The sequence below is a fragment of the Aristolochia californica genome, unplaced genomic scaffold, assembly GCF_029961685.1.
Source record: "Aristolochia californica isolate CCGP_79_NKW_82.1479 unplaced genomic scaffold, dmAriCali1.0.hap1 SCAF_4, whole genome shotgun sequence".
Taxonomy (NCBI): domain Eukaryota; kingdom Viridiplantae; phylum Streptophyta; class Magnoliopsida; order Piperales; family Aristolochiaceae; genus Aristolochia; species Aristolochia californica.
Genome location: NW_027182103.1, coordinates 42,515,139 through 42,536,241, shown reverse-complemented (window position 1 = coordinate 42,536,241; position 21,103 = coordinate 42,515,139). Strand labels below are relative to the sequence as shown.

The 21,103-nt window shown below is 38.2% G+C and overlaps 4 protein-coding genes across 4 annotated transcripts; 2 read left to right on the top strand and 2 right to left on the bottom strand.

Annotated features, from left to right (window-relative positions):
- Positions 1-636: 636 nt before the first annotated feature.
- LOC137963798 (probable protein phosphatase 2C 40) lies at positions 637-5,469 on the top strand. The gene is made up of 6 exons (XM_068811001.1): positions 637-840; positions 1,889-2,032; positions 2,139-2,228; positions 2,950-4,244; positions 4,337-4,601; positions 5,156-5,469. The coding sequence occupies exons 4-6, from the start codon at positions 3,087-3,089 to the stop codon at positions 5,281-5,283; spliced, it is 1,551 nt and encodes a 516-aa protein (XP_068667102.1). The 5' UTR covers positions 637-840; positions 1,889-2,032; positions 2,139-2,228; positions 2,950-3,086; the 3' UTR covers positions 5,284-5,469.
- A 2,831-nt stretch (positions 5,470-8,300) lies between these two features.
- On the top strand, positions 8,301-9,658 carry LOC137962288 (WD repeat-containing protein LWD1-like). The gene has a single exon (XM_068809068.1). The coding sequence runs from the start codon at positions 8,479-8,481 to the stop codon at positions 9,511-9,513; it is 1,035 nt and encodes a 344-aa protein (XP_068665169.1). The 5' UTR covers positions 8,301-8,478; the 3' UTR covers positions 9,514-9,658.
- A 2,507-nt stretch (positions 9,659-12,165) lies between these two features.
- LOC137963727 (uncharacterized) lies at positions 12,166-18,681 on the bottom strand. The gene is made up of 12 exons (XM_068810899.1): positions 16,948-18,681; positions 16,607-16,741; positions 16,368-16,512; positions 15,927-16,232; positions 15,520-15,784; positions 14,711-14,877; positions 14,494-14,604; positions 14,362-14,413; positions 14,159-14,268; positions 13,904-14,032; positions 13,199-13,288; positions 12,166-13,083 (listed from the first exon to the last, which is right to left on the bottom strand). The coding sequence occupies exons 1-12, from the start codon at positions 18,285-18,287 to the stop codon at positions 12,565-12,567; spliced, it is 3,369 nt and encodes a 1,122-aa protein (XP_068667000.1). The 5' UTR covers positions 18,288-18,681; the 3' UTR covers positions 12,166-12,564.
- Positions 18,682-19,221: 540 nt separating this feature from the next.
- Positions 19,222-20,471, bottom strand: LOC137962149 (heavy metal-associated isoprenylated plant protein 32-like). The gene is made up of 3 exons (XM_068808878.1): positions 20,333-20,471; positions 20,166-20,244; positions 19,222-20,088 (listed from the first exon to the last, which is right to left on the bottom strand). Exons 1-3 carry the CDS (start codon positions 20,354-20,356, stop codon positions 19,454-19,456), a joined length of 738 nt encoding a protein of 245 aa, XP_068664979.1. The 5' UTR covers positions 20,357-20,471; the 3' UTR covers positions 19,222-19,453.
- Positions 20,472-21,103: the final 632 nt, after the last annotated feature.

Below are 21,103 nucleotides of genomic sequence, written 5' to 3'. Positions count from 1 at the left end.
ACCATGGGATCTAAATTAATGTAAATAACTAATTGAAGCTAGGCCTTTGTATTACTGTGTTTCGCATCCGGTTTCAGGCTGCTAAGATTCGATTGCCCCAATTACTATTGTACCCTCTAGTTCCAAAATTCAGGCTATCTAATATATATTTGACGAGTTGAATAATAGAGATACCAATAATGTACGCTTGCGTGGGTTCCGATGCTCCATAATCTGACTTTATTTTCTCGCAGGTGATGACACATTAGGAGTCCCACATGCACCAAAAACCTATGGTCCCCCCGTTCATTTATTTCATTACGTACGTTTACAGACAAAGCCACCGGCCCACCGAAATGGTGGAGAAAGCTGCTGGGCGGACTACGAAGAGAAGAGACGAGATGAGATGGCCTTTCGCAGCTACACGGGCCCCGCAGATCTCCGTGAGAACGGGCGGACCCGGTCTTCGGGCGTCTGCACATATCCAGTCAGACTTACACGAATGCGAGACCTTACGCTTCGATTGGTCACGTCCCCGCTGGGGCTCACCCCTGTGCCTTTCCTCTACCGGCACGGGCCCGTCGAGTCGCCTCGTAAACCACCAAGCTCGATTTATTCTCCCCTCCGAATTTTTTATCCTCTCCTGTTTTAATTTGAGAAGGTCAACTGGTTTCGTTTTCCTCCCGTTTTTTTCTTCGCTACTGGTACTCTCCTCGAACGCCATTGGAGCTTTGATTCATCTCTGCCTTGCAAGTCTTTTGAAATCTCTCCTCTTCGTGTCTTTATTTATCGTCTCTTCTGGAATACCTATTATTTGTGTAAAGCTCGTCTTTCGAAGTTCGGTGCTGTGCGATCTCTCCTGTAAGTTTATAATCAAGCTTAGCATGAATATTTGTTTATAGATTTGTTTTTCGATCTTTTGTTTTGTTCAGCAAGACGTCTTTTGTGTACTTGCCTTGCTTTTACTTTTGCGATAGTGATATGGTTTTTTCCTGTTTCTGCTATGAGTACGGGCTATGTTGTTGAAGTGATGGTGTTCGTTTACGTCTTTGATTGCCTTTGGTATAGTTGATCTTCACGGGTTTTCACCTTTTTCGATTCATTGGGTTAGCTTAGGGTTTTCATATCTTGTTACAGGACTGTGAGATGTGATTTTTGGATCAGTTTGATTCTCGACTTATATGGTTTGTTGCCTCTCTGACGGTTACGTTTCGTTCGTCGTTCTGGTAGCTCATACGCTGTTTACTATTTGGCAATATTTATTAATATGTTTTAAGTTTTAGTCTGTTTAATGATCGACTTGCCAGATTTAGTCTACCTTATAAAAAAAGCTGATCACTGTCAGGATTTTTGCGGGTAAGATCCTTGTACTGCAGAACCTGTTTAGCTAGATTTAGAAAAAAATTATTCGTTTTAGTTTAAAGTTGATGGGATGTTGAGATATCTTTGTTGGATATCTTATTTTCTTTTTTATGTTTTTTTTTTTAAAGAGTATTTTCCTTTTTATGTTGCTATGAGGATATGTCGCTTCATATATAGTCGATCTGATAACAGTGTCAGTTATCAATAGTTACTCTTCGTTTAAGTTATCTGAATTAGAAACCTGAAGATAACTATATTCAACTGTCATTTAAGCCTGTTTGTTCGCAGAGGCTAGGAGGCTATCTTTCAAAGTGATAAACGTTCGCATACGTACACGTCTGAAATTATTTAGTTATTATTTCCTAGCTTTTTCTATGATATGCTGATTTAGCTTACTGTTGGACCTTTTGTATTGAATTGTATATGGTGGCTGGTTAGACCTTGTTAAATGACAAGTTTCCATTTGTCTTTGCTGGGGAAGGTGCTTTGGATTGTGGAACTGGCATGACTTTAGATTCGTACTGAGAATACTTATTGCCTGGAATAGTGCAGGTATAAGGGAGTATCTCCTCTAGTTATTTTTTAGGAACACTTGCATTTAGTTTGAGTAAAAGACACACTTGAAGGAACGACGAAAATGGAATGGTCCCTCAATCACATCACTTGACTCATGTGAAGGATGGAAAAAAAGGTATTTAGCACTTACAAAACATATCTCTGTGGTCCTGGGCAATTTTTGCATTTTCATTTCCATACCTTATTTTTTCCTTGTTTGAATGCTGACATGTGCTGGGCAGAGAAAAGGAACTCAAAAGTGTATTCGAGCTGCTGTAATTTCATTATGCTCATGGAATCGTTTGTTAAGGAGAAGACCATTTCCCCGAAAGGTAAACATTGCTTTTGGCAGTTTTATTGTGTTCTGGTATTAATAATACAACTTATAGTGCCTTGAAAAAACAACTTTTGAAAAAGTATGCTAGAATGGCTGTTTATGCTATATAATCTGGTGGTCATTGCATTGTTGGTTTCTCAGCTTAAAAAATTTGTTTGTAAGTAATTTCATGTTAGCTGGATTGATTACTGTCTTTTGCAATAATCTCTTAGTTCTAGTATCTGTACAGCCAAAATTGTTGCTATTGGCCTTTAACTTCTTTGCATAAACATGTTAATTTTGGATGTTTAAGTGAAATTGAGCCTAGTAGTCTTGTAGGATGATTTGAAGGAGACCACTGCCCTTTACTGTATTTAAATAGAATTATATGTTTTACTTTCCTTTTTTTTGTCCACATCTGCAGATTTTATCCTTTGATAAATGCATAGTTGCATATATGTGAATATATGTATGCATTTATGTTATGTTTAGGTCTGACAACTGCCATAACCTTACATTGCCTCAGAATAAGTTTGGTGCACTTATGCAAATAAGTTTTTTTTGTTAATATTGCAGTCATGGTATTTTTAACTGCTGCTGTAAGAAGACAAGTCCTATTGAAGAAGAATACTTCCATGTATATTTCTTTGTTTTTTAACACTTATTTGCATGCAAATCCAAAGTATCTATTTTTCATGAGATCTGTTCTGACCATCGTAAAGTTTGCTACTTTGTAGGTGTATCTTCATTTTGTCACCAGATGTTTGAAACTCTGTCTTTTAGTCTCACATGGGATCTAAACCTTCTATTCCAGAAGGAATAAGTAGTGGTTGAGGTGAAGTAAGATATCTACTCTTTTGTCCTGCAAGAAGCAATGCAAGCCTCTGAAGAGGTTGTTGATCCTACTGGAGAGCTTAGTGTTAGTTTTGGCTACCAGTGCAACACCAATCATGGCAGCACATTCCTTTTTAATCCTGATTTTGAGTCTTCAAAAGGGATTGTAATGGAAAATTCCAATTTTAGGACAAAAAGTGGCCCTTTTTCTTGTTTATCTGGTGCAGCGCTTGGTGCTAATGCTACTTTAGCCAACACAAACATTTGTAATGGTGTCATTGGGGAGAAAATGCTTCCGGGTCTAGACTCACCAAAATCATTTAAAAGACTGGCCTCGTCTCCTTCTCTGTCCAGGTTGGACCTCCTATCCTCTTCTTCTCAGAGCAGCCTAACTACCATGGGAGGAAGCTTATCAACGGAGAATGACCTGGTTGAGAGTGGTAGAAATCTTTGGATGCCTATGAGTGCTCCTACACAGCTTGAATCCTCAAGCTTCCTCAATGGGATGGATGTGCAAATGGCCGGCGGGGCAGCAGGGGAAGACAGGGTTCAAGCTGTGTGTTCTGAAGAAAATGGATGGCTTTTCTGTGGAATATATGATGGATTCAATGGAAGAGATGCAGCAGATTTTCTTGCAGGAACCCTCTATGAAAATATTGGTTTTTACTTGCATTTGTTGGAGTGGCACTCAAAACAACATGGGAATGGTCCCACTAAAAGTAGTTCATCTCTATCTACTGAAATTGATTCTTGTAATAAAGAAAAGGAATCTCATTTATTGTCAAATCCCATAGAGACAGTGTTTTCATCTGAACCATTCCGTCAAGGTATAATAGATTGCCTTTGTCGTGCTCTTGCACAAGCTGAGAATGATTTTATGTTTATGGTTGAGCAAGAAATGGAAGATCGGCCTGATTTGGTCTCTGTTGGATCCTGTGTCTTGGCTGTGCTTCTTCATGGTGATGACTTATACATACTGAATTTAGGGGACAGCAGAGCAGTTCTGGCAACATGTAATTCTTGTGAAGATGGCTTATTGAAAGCCATCCAACTCACTGAAACCCATACTGTTGATAATGATGTGGAGGTCCTGAAGGTTTTGGCTAATCACCCAGATGATCCTTTAGCAATTGTTGGTGGAAGAGTGAAAGGAAAGCTGAAGCTAACCCGTGCTTTTGGAGTTGGTTACCTTAAAAAGGTCTAATTCTAGTTCTATATTTTTTAATAGTTTGAAATGTGGAATGTTAGCCTTTCAATCAGGTTCTCATTAATTATTTCTTACTCTTGCAGAGCAAAATGAATGACGCTTTGATGGGTATTCTTCGAGTTTGGAATTTGAGCAGTCCACCTTATGTGTACACTAATCCTTTCACTAAGAGCCATAGAGTATCTGAGAATGATCTATTTGTTGTTTTGGCTAGTGATGGGCTGTTTGATTTCTTCAGCAATGATGAAGTAATGGTGCTTGTTTATTCATTTATAGAGGATAATCCATCGGGTGATCCTGCAAAGCACCTGGTTGAGCAGTTAGTGCTAAGGGCTGCGGAAAATGCAGGTGTGCTTATATAAACTTTCTTGTTTGTCTTTTAATATTGATTCTGGTTGAATTTCAGATTGGATTAAAACTGCTCTTTGTTGTGAACTTTACCAACTCATTGTGGTATTGATGGTAATGATGATAATGATATCTTTTCACAATCTGCCATGTTAATTTTGACCTGGTGAGTTTATAGTTTTTCTCTGCTTTTATTGGCCTAGTTTTACTTCTCTTGTCACGTCTGTTGATTGTAGATGCTCTGTACCTATTTTGGACAACCATTGCTCGTTCTTGAGCAGCCAGTCTTTGATTTCATTCATATTATTGCATTTTAACTGAATCTTCTCCTGTTTACCTCCTTTCATGCAGTTGAGAGGTAAATATTTCTGTTAATTTATTAGCAGAAAGCAGCCATCTAAGTAGACCCTGACAGGCTAGCTTTACTGCCAGACGTGATTGTATCCTCCGTTTTTTTATCATATCTTGCGTTCATAGCTTACATGAAGAAATAATATGAACAAAAAGGATTTTTTTTTTTTTTTACTGCTGATCCTTGTAATGTGTTTGCGTAGGTTTTAGCACCGAGGAGCTGATGAGAATTCCTGTGGGAAGGCGGAGAAAGTATCACGATGATGTGACTGTTATTGTGATCATGCTTGGAATTAAACAACGAATGTCAACTGCTTCAACATCTTTTTAGGCAAATCGGTATTATGGCAATATCTTCTCGGTTAGAAAAGACATTGTTTATCTTGATGAATACACTGTTTGTATTTGGTTGCCGTGGTTTATGCTAAATCTTCTAATGTAATTAGATTATATATCAATTCTGTTTCAGCACGTTGGGTTAAGTTTCATGATATAAAATTCAAATTGGGGAGCGCAATATGATCAATTTCAGGAACTTAGGCTGGAAGTATTTCGAAATGATGACCATCCGTTGGCTTAGGTCTTCTGAGTGCATGTCAAATGCAGAAGGTGCGCGAGCACAGGCGCAATTTATTGGTTAGCAGCCAATTTTAATTACTTGAAACCCATTTCCTTAACCAGTGTCATGGGAGAAAAATAAAAAAAAGGTAGATAAATTATCAGGAACTATGTTTAATATTGAAAAAAACTTCAAATGATGAAAATGTAAAATATTGTAGAATTAAAATTTTTATGTAATTATAGGGAGAAATTATTTAAACATTACTTTCAATGTTGGGTAGAATTCAGTAAAGTAATTAAGTATCATAAAATTCTTTAATAAAGTAATATTTAACAAGAAATAATGAAACCAGAAATTCTAATTTGGTAATTAGAAAGTAACCTTTGCCTAATTTTGTTTTATCTGTTTAAGCTACTTGTGCAATAATAAAGATGTTGTCAGGAAGACATTATTAAGACTTAACCTCTTAAATTAAGAAGAAAATAGAAGTTTGTTAATCCATCTAAAATTAGGGCCATTAACTTTAAAATGAATGAAAATAAAATATCACAGATAAAATTGATGAAGGATAACTAATTATGTAATTAATACATAATTAATTCATGATAAAAACTATTTTAAACTATTATTTTGTTAGCTTTTGGCTGTATTATGACATAAATTATTAGTTAATAAAAAAAAAAACTTTGATAACATAAAACAGGAATTAATATAAATCCAAAAACTGTTAATAAATAAAAAATAAAATATATTTTTTAATAAAATAAAACCACAATTAAAATACATGAGTAAGTAAAGAGTAATAAATTAATAAACATTTTAGTAATGAAGAAACTTAACTTAAAATAAACACAAACTGAAAAATTGATCAGAAAGTAAATACTTAATAAAATTAAATTGTTTTAATTAGTTTAAATCAAACAAACTGACATTGAAACAAACATAAACTAAAATTACATTTAATTATCAAAAAATAAAAATAAAAACATCTGAAGTAAACATAGAATAATATTATACTATAACTATAATCTAAAACTAATGTATAAATAATAAATCATAAGATATATATTTAATAAATTTCCAAAATGAAAATACTTTATTTTTAATAATAAACAAACTAACATATAAATAAAATAAACTAAAACTAAAATTTAAGTATTAAATAATCATAATAAAATTATAAATAATAAATCAGCTAGTTAATAAACGATGAATCAAATAGTTAAGGATTTTAAAGATAAATTTTATAATAAACCGACCGATGCCCACCTCTAATCTCAACACCTTGAATATGGTTTTTCCCGTAGTTTTCAATATTTTCAAATATCTATTTTATAATATCATCAAAATTATTGATGTAGACTCCATACTAATTAATCATAACATGTGTAGTCTATTGGACCAAATTCACATAAAATAGTTATTTTTAAAATGATTTATAGAAAATAAAATATTCATAATTTTGAATGTAATTAATAATTTCTTGTGTTTTTTTTTTTTTAAGAATTGTGATTCTACCCCAACGATGATAGATGCATCAACTAAATGATTTATTGATCAATTTCAATTTAAAAGAATCATATTATTCATACAAAAGTTAAGACAATTATTATGATCAAAGAAGTGAGATTAGGAAGCGGTCAAATTCATGAGTTGAAGGTTTAATTATCCAATTAAGTCTCACTTATCCTACATATTATACAAACACAATATTATGCGGTCATGTGACACCAATTCAGTGCCTAGTCCTGCCTATTGTTAGATTTGTGAATCAATTGCAACTCACTGGTACTGGTCTTTCAGTGGTTCTTCTTGCTCTTCACCAGGGATGTGAGCAACGAATCCACAATTTCGATATCAAACCTAACAACATTCTGCTGGACCACAACTTCAATCCTAAAATTTCTGATTTTGGGCTTGCCAAGATGAAATCATCGTATCCATGACTGCTGCGAGACGGACGGTGGGATTCATGGCACCAGAAGTGCTTTCCAGAAACTCAGAGGAAGGAAGAACATTGATGCAACAATGGAGAACGCAAGTCAAGTCTACTTTCCCCAGTGACCCTTTGATCGTAAGTGATATCGAGATTAAATTGCATTGTCAACCACCTCTCGACAGTGGCCTTTGACTGGGTTTCGCGAAAAAAAGGTCGTTGAATCGTCGTCGAGGTTTTCTTCCCTTCTGATTCTAATTTTCAAAAGACGCTACACCCGGTCAAAGAGGAAGACCTAGTCCGACAGATAACCTTCTTGGAAGACAGGAGCCTTGCTCGGAGGCCTTCCATGAAGAGTAACCAGTGAAAGCAATAATATATAACTAAGCCGAAGGGGGTTCAAAGAGGCTTTACAAAGTTGGCCTTCATAGCGTTAATACAGCCATTAAAATCATGTAAAGTATCACCTTCTTTTCCTCCGATATCATTACCGGCCGCTCTCTTACCTGCTTCCTTCAACAGTTCCGACATCCTGTTATTTCTTTCCTTCTAAATTGCTTTGACAGAGAAGACAGACAGCCATAACCAAACATACATGTTATCTTAGTCAATATTTGCTTCGAGAATGTAAAAAATGAGATCATAACACGATCATTAGTTTTAATGTGGGAAGAGATGGTAATTAGTGTATGGAACGTGGACTATTTCGACAATCTTTCTCTCATTAAGAGTCTTCATATATTAGCAATTAATCACCATGGGAGACTAATGAGACCTGTTGGAGGGGTCCTGTCTCTGGTTTTCGTCACAAAAAAACAAAAATCGCTTGAACTGAGTTTTTGGATAAGTGCGGAGGACTGCAAGGACTGTATATCCCAGAAAACTGGACGCTCGTAAAGCTCCAGAAAGTGTTTTTTAATCTGTCGTTTCGGTTCCTTGTAATCTACTGGGTTTATTTCGCCACCGAAAGAAGAAAGACTCGCCAAGTAGCGAACCGGCCCCAAAAGGTGAGCAACTCTCCTCCAACGATGGGCAGCGGCGGCGATCCCACGCCGGAGGCGTCCGATGACCAGCAGAAGCGTTCCGAAATCTACACCTACGAGGCCCCTTGGCACGTCTACGCCATGAATTGGTCCGTCCGCCGGGACAAAAAGTATAGACTCGCCATCGCTTCCCTTCTTGAGCAGTACCCTAACCGTTTCGAAATCGTCCAACTTGATGATTCCACCGGCGAGATCAAGGCCGACCCCAACCTCTCCTTCGAGCATCCTTATCCCCCTACCAAGACCATCTTCATCCCCGACAAGGAGTGCTCCAAGCCCGACCTCCTTGCTACTTCCAGTGACTTCCTCCGAATTTGGCACATCTCTGACAACCAAGTCGCCCTCAAGTCCCTCCTCAATGGCAACAAGAACTCCGAATATTGTGGCCCTCTTACCTCCTTCGATTGGAACGAGGCCGAGCCCAAGCGCATAGGGACCTCCAGCATTGACACAACCTGCACTATCTGGGACATCGAAAGAGAGACCGTCGATACCCAATTGATAGCCCACGACAAGGAAGTTTATGATATTGCCTGGGGAGGTGTTGGGGTTTTTGCTTCTGTTTCCGCTGATGGGTCCGTTCGAGTCTTTGATCTCCGAGACAAAGAGCACTCCACTATAATCTACGAAAGCTCGGAGCCGGATACGCCTTTGGTTCGTCTTGGGTGGAACAAGCAAGACCCCAGGTACATGGCGACTATTATCATGGATAGTGCCAAGGTCGTCGTCCTGGATATTAGGTTTCCGACGCTACCGGTTGTCGAACTGCAGAGACACCAGGCAAGCGTGAACGCAATTGCGTGGGCGCCGCATAGCTCGTGCCATATTTGCACTGCTGGGGATGATTCTCAGGCCTTGATTTGGGATTTGTCCTCTATGGGGCAGCCCGTGGAAGGCGGATTGGATCCTATTCTTGCTTATACGGCTGGAGCGGAGATTGAGCAGTTGCAGTGGTCGTCTTCCCAGTCAGATTGGGTAGCTATTGCTTTCTCGACCAAGTTGCAGATACTGAGGGTTTAAACTTAAATACATATATTGTGCAGAGTAATGCAGTAAGGGATAGGAGATGGGAAGGAACGGTTGTTGCATTTCTGGATTCTTTTCTCTTCGTCGCTTCTTTGCCTTTGTTCTATCGTTATAAATGACCAGTAGGAACTTAACTGTAGACTCATGTGTGAATCATTGGCAGTATGATGAAAATCTTTTCTTTCGCTAACCTTGTGAAAGTTTTGGTGTATGTTCATACTAACCCTCGATATTTCTTTCTCTATCGTTAAAACTGAAAGGATGCTTTGGTTGTGGGTATTCTTCCTCTGGTTTCTTCATTGCCTTTGAGTTGCTCGGTCGGAGGTTTTTTGTTTTAACTTTGGCCGTGCTTCACGCAAAAAAAAAAAAAACTCATTTCATTTAAAAAAATTCATGGGTTCCTTCTTCCATTTTGTATGCTTTGTGTGCTACTTATTGGTATTTGTGGTTTTGTTAGTACCTTCGTAAGTTCTGTATTGGGCGGCTTCTTCTTTATTCTTTATCCCTGTGTATATTTCTGGCTACCAATCATCAGGCGCCTCCGGATATCAAGCACGTATATTTCGGACAATATCTGCAGATGTCTTGAGAACATTTGATCTTGTGGAATCGTTTAGACCAGGACAGGGGGAAAAGTGGCAAGTTTTCTTCTGTGTTTAATGCTGACGGGTCTAATTCTGCCAGAGAGATTATATTGTTAAAGAGTGAGATTATGTTGGTGAAATGTATTAGTCGTTTAATTTAGCCTAAGATCAGAATTTGGGTCTAATTCTGTTGCGAGAGAAGGGAATTGAAGAACAGGGATCTGATTGAAATGTGTAATTTCTTGGATTTATACCAGGTTGGGAAGATCATCATATTCTTGAGCTTATAGTAGCATTGCTGAGTGAAATACCTCTATCTTATTGTGGAGAAGATCGATAGTTCTTGTATAAGAGATAAGATCTGCTGTACACAAGGTGACTGATCTCTGCTGTACCATGGCTCCGCTTGCCTTTGAAGGGGGATCTTTCCTATAACATTTCTTGACATTCGTTCTCATCCCACGGGGGAATTGTTCTTCAGTCTACGGCAGATAATTGTTGCAAAAATGGAGTAGATGAAATTTATCTGCAGGTTCCGTGTTCTGGTTTTTCATTGCATCTACTGTTCTTCGTCTGATTCTTTGTGCTCATGCTCCAAATGAATAAAGCTTGCTTCTGTATTTTCCTGGGCTGCTTCGTGTCAGAATCCGGGATCATTGGATATCCTATTGGGACCATTAAAATCTAATATGATCAGCTGAAATTCTATCTCTGTGAATATAGTTGCTCAGTGAGTGTCATCCCTAGTCGTCTTAATTTTTTTTCGGGACATCGTCTTTATAAATTTCCGTAACTTCTTATCAGTATTTAGTGTTTATTTTGTCGCCCATTACTCGTCAATGCAGATTTATGTGGTCAAGAAAGGGCTTAGCAGCGCTGCCGACTGCCGTGAACTGAGTGGAGAAGCCATGGCTATAGAGAATCGTTACTGTGGAGAATGTTGATTCTGGGGGATTGATGAACATCTTATATTCATGATTGTTACGACTTTACAGCTACTGAATGGGTGGAATTTTTCTCTTTCCGCTCGTTCCTGTGAGATTCTTCCAAATAGTTTCTTGAGAAGTTGAGAGGGTTATGACAAGAATTGAAGGTTAAGACTTGGGACATCGTCTCAAGATACTGTTGCAGCTTGTCGGTGTTGATATACTGTTCATGTTATATTTGCTCTTCTAATTATTCCAAAGTTTCTAGAAGACGACGGCCAAAGTAATCCTTTCTTCTTTTCTGCTTGGCTGTGTCACCCAGGAGTATGCTTCCCAAAGAGGCTGGGGTTGGTGATTTGCTGTTCAGTGAGAAAGAAAGGACAAACTCCTCTTGTGCTAGTTTTGTTTTGTACAAGATTTACTATACGCACTCAACGAGAGGAGAACTATCTTGGACTGTTTATGAGCCACACTGGCATCCTTGGGTAAGCTCGAATCCTTACAAATCCAAGGCAGGATGTTTTCATCATTGTCCTCGGAGGCAATTGTACTGCAGGAATATCTATCTAATGGCGTGAAGAAAGGGAAGGCGACATCATTGGTAACACAATCGCCACCGTGCCCAGCTTCCCGCACACGGAGGAGCTCTAATGGATCCGCCTCCTATGGCCGGCATTACTAAGAAATACTTACAAAAGGAAGTATTTAATTTGCAAATAACACTTTCCAGCCAAGATAAACAAAAAAATTATAAGATAATTTTTGAATTAGTATTTGATAATTGATGTTGTAATATTTTCAGAACCAATCATTTTTTCATGATAATTTTGTATTTGATAATTTATTTTATAAAAATTCATCGGATAAGTTTGGTTATATATGAAATTGATTATTAATTTCCCTAAAAAAAGCACTAATACATCCATTTAGTTTTCTTTGAATTTTTTTTAAAAAAATCATATAATTTCCTAATAAGGTACTAATAGGATTTTACCTGAAGATTTTTTTAAAAATATGTATCCTATAAAAATATTTCTAATTTTTTCTAGGATATAAATTTCCAACTATGGGCATTAACAAGGCCTAATTAATTAAGTCACCTGAAAATAAATTTTACTCGAATCTTTCTGACAATGTTATAAAACCTAACACAATTTCAAACTTTGTGAGGTGATCTGTCTAGTTGAATCGTTGATTCATCATAAAGGAGCTACATGAAGCAATAATTGATTCAGAAATTTTCACTAATAGTAAGAGGAAGTGGGACAGGTTTTGATAATGGACTTCTGTTACATTGGACAATGGAGAATGGACCTGCCCAAAACTTGCTGTACCACAATCCTTAGCAAGAATCGAAATTCACTGACAGCTTATTTTCTGACTCCGCATTCAACAACAGATACGTGCAGTTGTGCACCATCCATACATTGATACGATCCCAAGCACCGTAGTTGAAGGCGCATGTATTGTTTTGAATTTATGAATGAAAACATGCTTACTTGCTCCATGGATCAGCCTCATATTAACCCCGTTGTTCATGTTAGCTCTGAAGAATCCACTTGACTCCACAGAGTTTCTGCGTAGACCTTCTCTTCTTCTCCCTCTCCCACAACATAATCTCTTATCACCACCTCCTCTTCTTCATCTGAAACTTCGACATCCACCAGCTCCTCAACAGGAGGCACAATGGGAAAATTTTCTCTCTCTTCTTTGCGAAGTTCAGCCAAAGCCTCTCGCATGGACTGAGCTGTTGCTGGTCTATCTGTAGGACTGTATTCCGGAGCAGGCATAACAAATGGCAAAATGATGTCATCTAAATCCCAGTCATTTTTTTCATCAGTTTTATTAAATGCAGCAGGAGGCGGACAGACGAAAAGGACACCAAGCTCGTAGTTGCATATATGAAGCTTTGGAATCGAACTACAGACTCCTATAGCTCCATTCGATGTATGGTTTAATGGTTGTCCCCAAGCAGCTGCACTGAAATTGTGAGATCCAGAGTATACCCAACCAAAGGAAGAACTGGTACTGGACTGGAAGCGCCTACGTGCCACCTATTTACACGTCAACAACACCGTCAGCACAAGGTAAAAAAAAACAGTTGCACTGCATAAATGTTGATGAGAAGCAATGAACCGAATATCAAGATCCATACGTATTACACAATACCTTGACATGCATTGGATATCCTAATCTTTCGCTTGGATGTGGAATGGCATCGTGAAATATGTTGGAAGTTCTTAACCTCTGCCATGTTTTCTGCAATATTCCATAAAAAAAACGCAACGGACTGCACAGTCAAATAGCTAGAAATTTGGGATACAAATGGAGGATATCTCCTCAATAAAAGATGTCACACTAAGGCAGTCAAAAAGCCTTATAGGCTACCGAGCTTGCTCATATGGGGATGCAACGCTAAGATGTGAGTCCAAACCAATCAAGCCCACGACATAATCCTAAGATGAAGGAGAGGCTATCAAATCAATTAATTTAATGTTTATTAAGATTCACTAAAAAGATAGGGTCACCAAAATGTCCACATGGTTTCCAAGTGCATATTCAGACTTGATAAATGTTAATCTTGTACAAGCTGGAATATCTAAGAGAGCCAGCCTCTGACCTCCATCTCCCTCTACCATGGAGAAACCCTATATAGTGAGGCTAAATATTAAGAAAATGTAAATGGGGAACCCGTGAAGTAGGTGTAATAAGCAGGTGTGTGTTCCATAGTATGACAGTTTTTTAATTGACCAATTGTACGAGTACCCTTTATGCTATTGCCTCATGCAACAAAAGCTAATTTAGTGAGTCTTTTGCTGCTTCACTGTGGCACATAACATTCACATAAAGAAATTTAACTTCTGAATTTTCTACCTCAGCCAGTGAAAGCATGCATCTAGAAGCTCCAATTCCACAGATACCACTTTTCACTCTTTCGATAGTGGGGAATATTATCCCCATTGATGGTCTTCTCTGCTCATAACTGGTGTTCCAATGGCCCCACTAGCAAAAAGTAAATACCATATTCAGAGTGAAAAAAAAGAAGTGAAAACCAGCCTAACCAAATCAGAGAAAAAGATTTATAGATCTCCATTCAGAAATGAAAACAATATTTTGAGAAGCTTTTACATCTGGATCAGACTCTTGGCTCTCTGAGAATATTGATATCCTCTTGCCAGCTGCTGCAGAAAATGCTGCTAAAAACTCCATATTGAGAGATGTACCAATTGAGGATGACCCTTCATAGTTGAAACAAATCCTTAATGTTAATTTTCTTTCCTTGTGATCAAAGAAAACCAATAAGAATTGAAAAGAGTAACCAATTTTCTCACCATAACAAAAATCAGTTTCTTGGGATTCGGGCCACTTATACAGACTTAAAACCTTATTATGAAAAAATAAGAAAAAAAATTAGGTCTTCAGAAAGCACAGCTTCAGAGAAGACATGCGGTTTAGTTCCTTACCTCTTGTAAACGCCAAAGGCCATTGGACCTTTGCAAGCAAGCAAGAAGTGAGCTCAGAGCAGGAACATGTTCAGGCTGCATCAGCCTCACAATCTCTGAAAATTTTGGCCCCTAGAAGTACCTTAAAAAATTTACTTTCATTTTCATATGATCACAACTAGGATAAAAAAAGGCGGAAAAAAACCTTAGATGTTTATATTGACAAAACTTGACAAACCTGTGACACATACAATATCAGCTGCACCTTGCTGTTCGTTCCTCCTAAAGCAGATGCAAGGACTTCTTTAGGATAAATACATGCAGAGAAGCTGAAAAATCCAACATCACACAAAGGGGCGACCCACTTTGCAACTTGCTTTGGAAGAAAACCAAGTTGCATGTAAGCTGATCCAAAAAAAAACAGCCATATAATTTACATGAGTGGTCTCATACCATAAAAAGAAGAAAAAAAAAGGAAGTGTAAATAGGTGAACAAAATACTTATCAAATTAGATAGACACTAGTCACCAATTCCAAGACATTCACATATTAGAAAAGCACTGAAAACCCTCTCTCAAATCCTCCAGCTATGCATGTCAAATGTACAGTTAATCATAAAAAAAATTATGTATATATATAGTATGATAACCAAAGCGTATGACAAAAAAAACATATTTTATAACAAAGGTATCTGTGTTTTATATGACCAAGGCATCTGTCTCCTATCTAAGAGAACCATCAGCCTTTTCTAAATAAAGAGTGACGATGTTGTGCCGATTACTATGTCATCCAATGGATTACAATCCATCCTTGCTTTAGGGTCCCTGTTTCTTTGGGAAATTGGTTACAGACCCAAGATACCCCACCAATGAGACCTAAATCCAAGACCACAGGTTCGAAAACTCCCAATGTGGGCATTAACATACCTAGCGCTAGCGTCTTTTTAATTGGTTACTGTTGCCTGTTCACATGTTTCAATTAATGGGTAGATCACTTCAGAAGACAGCATCAGTCTCCAGATAGATAAGCTGATTATAAACTACTTACCTCCCTCACAGGATTCATCTAAGTCACAAACAAGAACGCTTACAGCATTTGAATCTGCTGGTATATCACAGATTCTTCTCAAGACTACTTCTGACATTCCATATGCATTTTCATGGCATTTTCCAAGGAAAGCAGCAAGAGTCTTCAACTGTGCACCATTTGTATCAGCAGGACCATGGAAACGGTGGCTCAGGCCAACCACAGATGTTTGAACAGAACCTAGGAAATTTTTGCAACCTGAAATTGAACGGGAGATCTGCTTCACCTGCTTATGAAGAAACAACAAAAAATATTCTCATCATCTCCTTTATCTCTTTATTGGTAGAAAACAATTAAGCATAATGATCTGATTGGTTCAAAAAGACCTTTCAGAAATCAAATTTCAACAAAGTTTTAATAGTACTTACAGATAAAACATGGACAGTATCAGGAGGATTTAGACAATTTTGTGTGTGTATTCCAGGTATTGAAGCAACCAGATGAACAGAGGCCCCACTGAAATCATACTTTGTTAATTCAGTGACCCAATGTGCCTGATTTGGTACATCAACTAGAAGAGATGCCATAAATCCTGCTAGCTGAGAAGCAAAATCCGATGGTTTTGAACCTCCACTAGTGTTGATGAATGAAAAATGGGTGAAAAGAGATGAATAATCAGGTAAGAAGCGGCAAGGAAAATCTTGCCACCAAACCGTATTAGTCACATGGTTCCACTGTCAAAGTCAGGAAAATCGAAGTAAGCATAAATAGGCAAAAATAATTTCAAAGAGATACATATACAAAAGATCATTAATCAAAAACATCCAGTTAATAAAATTGAAGAAAACCCTAATAAGTTCAGCAGACACCTGTTTTGAGACTAAATTTGCTGAAGTGACAATAACACGGATGCTATCATCCCTCAGCAGGACCAGTAGTTTTGGGTGATGACATGCAATCCCTTGTTTCTTCCGCTCTTTACCAAAAGCTATTACTTCAGGAAATGGGGGATAACTACAGGAATAACTTAACACATTTGATAAAGAAATTTTGAGTGATATAATAACTTCAACATTTAAGCAAAATATTTTTGAAAAAAATCACATACACTACTACTAAATTGGGATAATCAGTATAAGGCAATGACGTCCTCTTAACAGGATCAACACTCCAACATCTCTCAGTGTTGTGGCATGCAATTGTAATTGGTAGGAGGTTGGGCACTTGACAGTGTGACAAAAACCTGAAGACTTTCCCAAATCAGACCAATCATCACCCTAAAATAATATAAGATAAATATAATCAAGTGATAGGACTACACATTTTAGGCGTTAAAACTAATGCTTTGAAATGTGTCCAAACAAATGGAGAGGCATTTTCCATTTTTTCCTGACAAGCTTCATTGTGTGGTGCCACTAATCAACTACGGATTGCCAGTGGATGACATACCATAAAATGTCGCTGGTAAAGGTTGCTATAAACATGCGTAGAATGCTTTTTACTGGATGTAAAAGCTCTGGTAAAGAAACAGTGGAGTGCATGGCCCTGGGTCTGCAGTTCATAAGTTCAAGTTTGTTCAATGCAAATGCCCTTCCTGGCACAGAATAAATCCTTTGCTGAAAACTTCCATTAGAACTTGTAGCATTGTTCTTGGATTTCTCCATGTTCACAGATATCTTATTCCCAACACATCTTTTCTGTAATAAAGCATCTTTAGAGGCACAGACAGTGTGATTTTTTTCTGAAGTGACCAAGTCTGCAGTCAGTTTTATCTTCTGGGAGTCCTCTTCATACCCATTTTCAGAACGTAAATTATTTCCTTTCTGGCATCCTGATCTTACCTGTTCCTCCATCCCATTTACAGACATTTGTGCAGCTTCTAACCTCAGTTGACCATGTTGCTTGAGGTCAGACAGAGATAGTCCAGTATCTACTATTAAATTTCCCGAAAAAAGAATCCGATTTATTTTGTGCCTTAATAGTTCTTGAATCTGACAGTCTTTACCGGTCAAGGACAACTCAGCTGTTATGGCCCTGTACTCTTTATTCAAATTCATATACCTTCTGATGTGAGATACAGGATCCATGCTTTGCAATATGCTTCTGCATCTACTAAGGAGAAACAGAGCTCTCATAATAGGTTCCATATTCTCAGCTTTCGTGCACTTTTTATTTTCGTTTAGAGCAAACAAATGACTAGTATCAGAACCTGCCCGACCAGAGATTTCTCGTTTATTTTCTAACTGCATCCCCAGAGTAATCCCACTCTTCCCTCCTACCTCCTCTTTAAAAACCACCCTTTCTACAAGAAACCCAACCTTCCGTCCATGAATCAATGAAATCTCATCTCCAACAGAAACTTCAGTAACTAATCCTCCCTTGACTCTACGTCCATTAACAAAAATCCCATTCAGAGAAGCCTTCCAATAGTCCTTTAAACGAGATTTAGACCTAATCTCATCGAAGTTCAAGTTAGACGGTAAAAAGAATCCATCAAAAACAAGTATCTTGCGCTGAATGTCATCAAGGAAAATCTGGCAGTGGCGCTTACTAATTCGACAATCATCAAACACAATATCGCAATATTTATAATTCCGGCCAATGGTATATAACCTATTGGATCTCAAACAAATTAATTCACATACAGAATAACTAGTTGAACAGTTCCCCAGAGCGGCTAGAGATCTTAGATAGCAAAATCCAGCCCTCGAAATAATTTTCTGCTTCTTGCCAGCGGAGGGGGGAATATCATCCCTCCGTGGCCGCTTACTGCATTCTCCAGTTTCCATAATTCAAGACGACATAAGATGAAAAATACAATCAAAGAATCAGTTAGAAATTTCATGACAAACTTCGATGGGCCAGTGAACACTTCGAAGGGAAGCACAATCCAAGGAGCGAGACGACAAAGTAAAAGCAGTAAAGGAGATGAAAGTGGACCTTTATCCGATCGAAAACTGAGAAAGAATCAAAAAGCAAATGGAAAATGAAGTGCACTCCATCGAGAAACCCTACTCCCGCCAAAACTTTTGATCGCCAGAGCGGTCGAGAAAACGGCTCCATAAAATGTTCCACGATCTCAATCGTTGAATTTTATCAATTTCCCTCTTAATCATAATTCATAAAGAGTTCGCTTCCAAATGAAAACAAATCCAAGGGCTTCACAAATTATGACGATTATAACTATAAACTAAGAGGCCCGATCCAATACGAAACTCCGAGACGGCTATCTCAATCATCCCATCATGATCAAAACGGAATGGGATCGGCCTCTTATAACTAAATTGAAATTGTTATTATTTATAACAAATCCAATTATAAAAATCATGAATTGAGCTAATTAATTTGGATTTATATTCTAATTTGCTCACCTGAACAAATTCCTTGACGCTTTATTTTGACCGGCCTATTCAAGTCTTCAACCATCAAAAAAGCATTAAAGCTATGTCCATCTCTTGATGTACAGCCACTACAGTTTTTGCGTAGTGGACGCTAATTCTGAGTTGGCTGGTCCAATGTCATTAGCACATTGAAGCTCTTTCTCTCTCGCGCGCGATCAGAAGTGGGAAATCTAGGTGGATTCGAACGGCAAAAGGAAACCTTTCACTCCCTCCTCTGGCAAAGCAGGAAAAGTTTACCAAAATGCTTGAAGATGCTTTTTCTCTCCTTTGGGAGATCATGGCGTGGACCTTGATTATTAAGTAAACCTTGCCGATTCTAATATTTCAACAATCTGCATCTCGGCTTTGATATCATAGCAATAATTCTGAAGCTCGATGAGTAGACGAGAGAGAAAAGTCTTGACAGGGAAGGAACTACAAAAATTAACCAATCCCTCCATCCTTGAGACGATGAAAAATAGAGAAGAAAAACCCATGCCAGGCGAGTACACTTCTCTAACTAACACAAATATGAACTAAACTTTGACATCACTATATCTGAAGCCAAAGGCGCATTACATCATGCTGCAACCGACTGAATCTTCATCGTCAAAATAATCAGCCAGCATCGGCTCGGACGGTCGCACTTGTCGCCGGTTTGTTGACATTTCCCGGTTGTAAGGATCTTGGACATAGTACATAGGAGGGGCTGAATATGCAGTCATCATGTAGTACGTCTGGGGAAGGTAGGGAGGAGGTACAGGTGTATAAGGGTAAGTACCAGATGCGGCATCACCAGTGTAATGCACTATACCTGGCCTTATTGTGTGATCCTCAGGTGGGGAAGAACTGACTTTCTTGTCAACTTCTGGAGGTGAAGAGTTGCTGCTAGTACCATCCTTAACATCTTTCTTATCTTTCTTTCCTTCGTTTACAGCACTTCCTTTCTCAGAATTCTCGTTTTTGTTAGCCTTTTCGTTAGCCCCTGAAGGGCATTTCTCCTTCTCATTGCTGGATTTCTTCTCGTTCTCACCGTCCTTTGCCTTTGGTTTTGAATTTTTCTGGGCAGATTCTGCTCCACTAGCGTTTGTCCATATCTCTGCAGGTTTTCCAATCTTTCCCAGCTTCTTGATGAGAATTTGGGCATCAACCTTGCGGACCTCTACTGTGACTTTAGGCAGAGAAGCATGTACTTCTGTCCGAACAACCCCTGCAAATGCTCAGGAATTAGAAAAAGGGATATCTATCGCAAAACACGACAGAGAAACATAATACACATTTGCTTACCCTCAATGGTCTGCAAAGCCTTTTTCACCTTCCTTTTACAACCATCGCAGCAATGAACATATACCTTCAGTTCGATAGTCTGGAAAACATCGATCGCAAACTGATGTTAGCTTCATGAAGTACTAACATAGAAAACAAGAGACATCTTGCTTGAGATTGTTTTGTACCTTCAATTCTGGTTCCTTTGACATGTCTCTTCACCTGTTTGAGGCAGGGGAAAGGTACTTAAATGGAGTTAAGAACCTTGCAGCTCTCTAGGACGAACCCAGAGAGCAGAGCAAGGGGAAGAGCTTATGAAAGAACAGAAGAAGAAAGAAAAGCTGATGATGCATGTTCATGCCCTCCTTTGGTATATATATATATAAGGAGTTGGGGCCAAAGTTCAATATTATTAATTCATTTTTCTATTCTGTTGCCTCAATGTAAAGGCATTTTACACAGCTCTTGTTCATACTCTTTGTAGCTAATACACCCAAATTCCTTATACTATCAATGATTTCCCAAAAGGCAAAAAGCACAGGCTGTAAGCTTGGTGCAAACAATTCACGGACCTTGGAGCAGAAAGAGGTGCAGGGTCTAAGAAACAAATCTCGTATCATTGTTGGTCCCATCTGGTCCACCGATAACATTGCTGGAAGTGACCATTTAGAGGAGTGGCATTGAATCGTATATGGGCAGCCACCAACTTGTGTTTTTAAAAGAAGTTGATTGAGAAAGATTCTGCATGCATGATAGAGATTAAACTAGAAAAGCAAATTTTGTTAGTTGGATCATCAACCCATCTTAGCTGAGATCCACCGTAGGTTTCATTTTTAATACTTAATCAGACTTGTTTTATTCTTCTTTAGAAGGGGAGCCAGGCAACCGTGATTGTTTGGCGAATCAGAGTTTCTACCTTGAGTCTGTCATATGCTGCCTGATATCCCATTAAACTAATC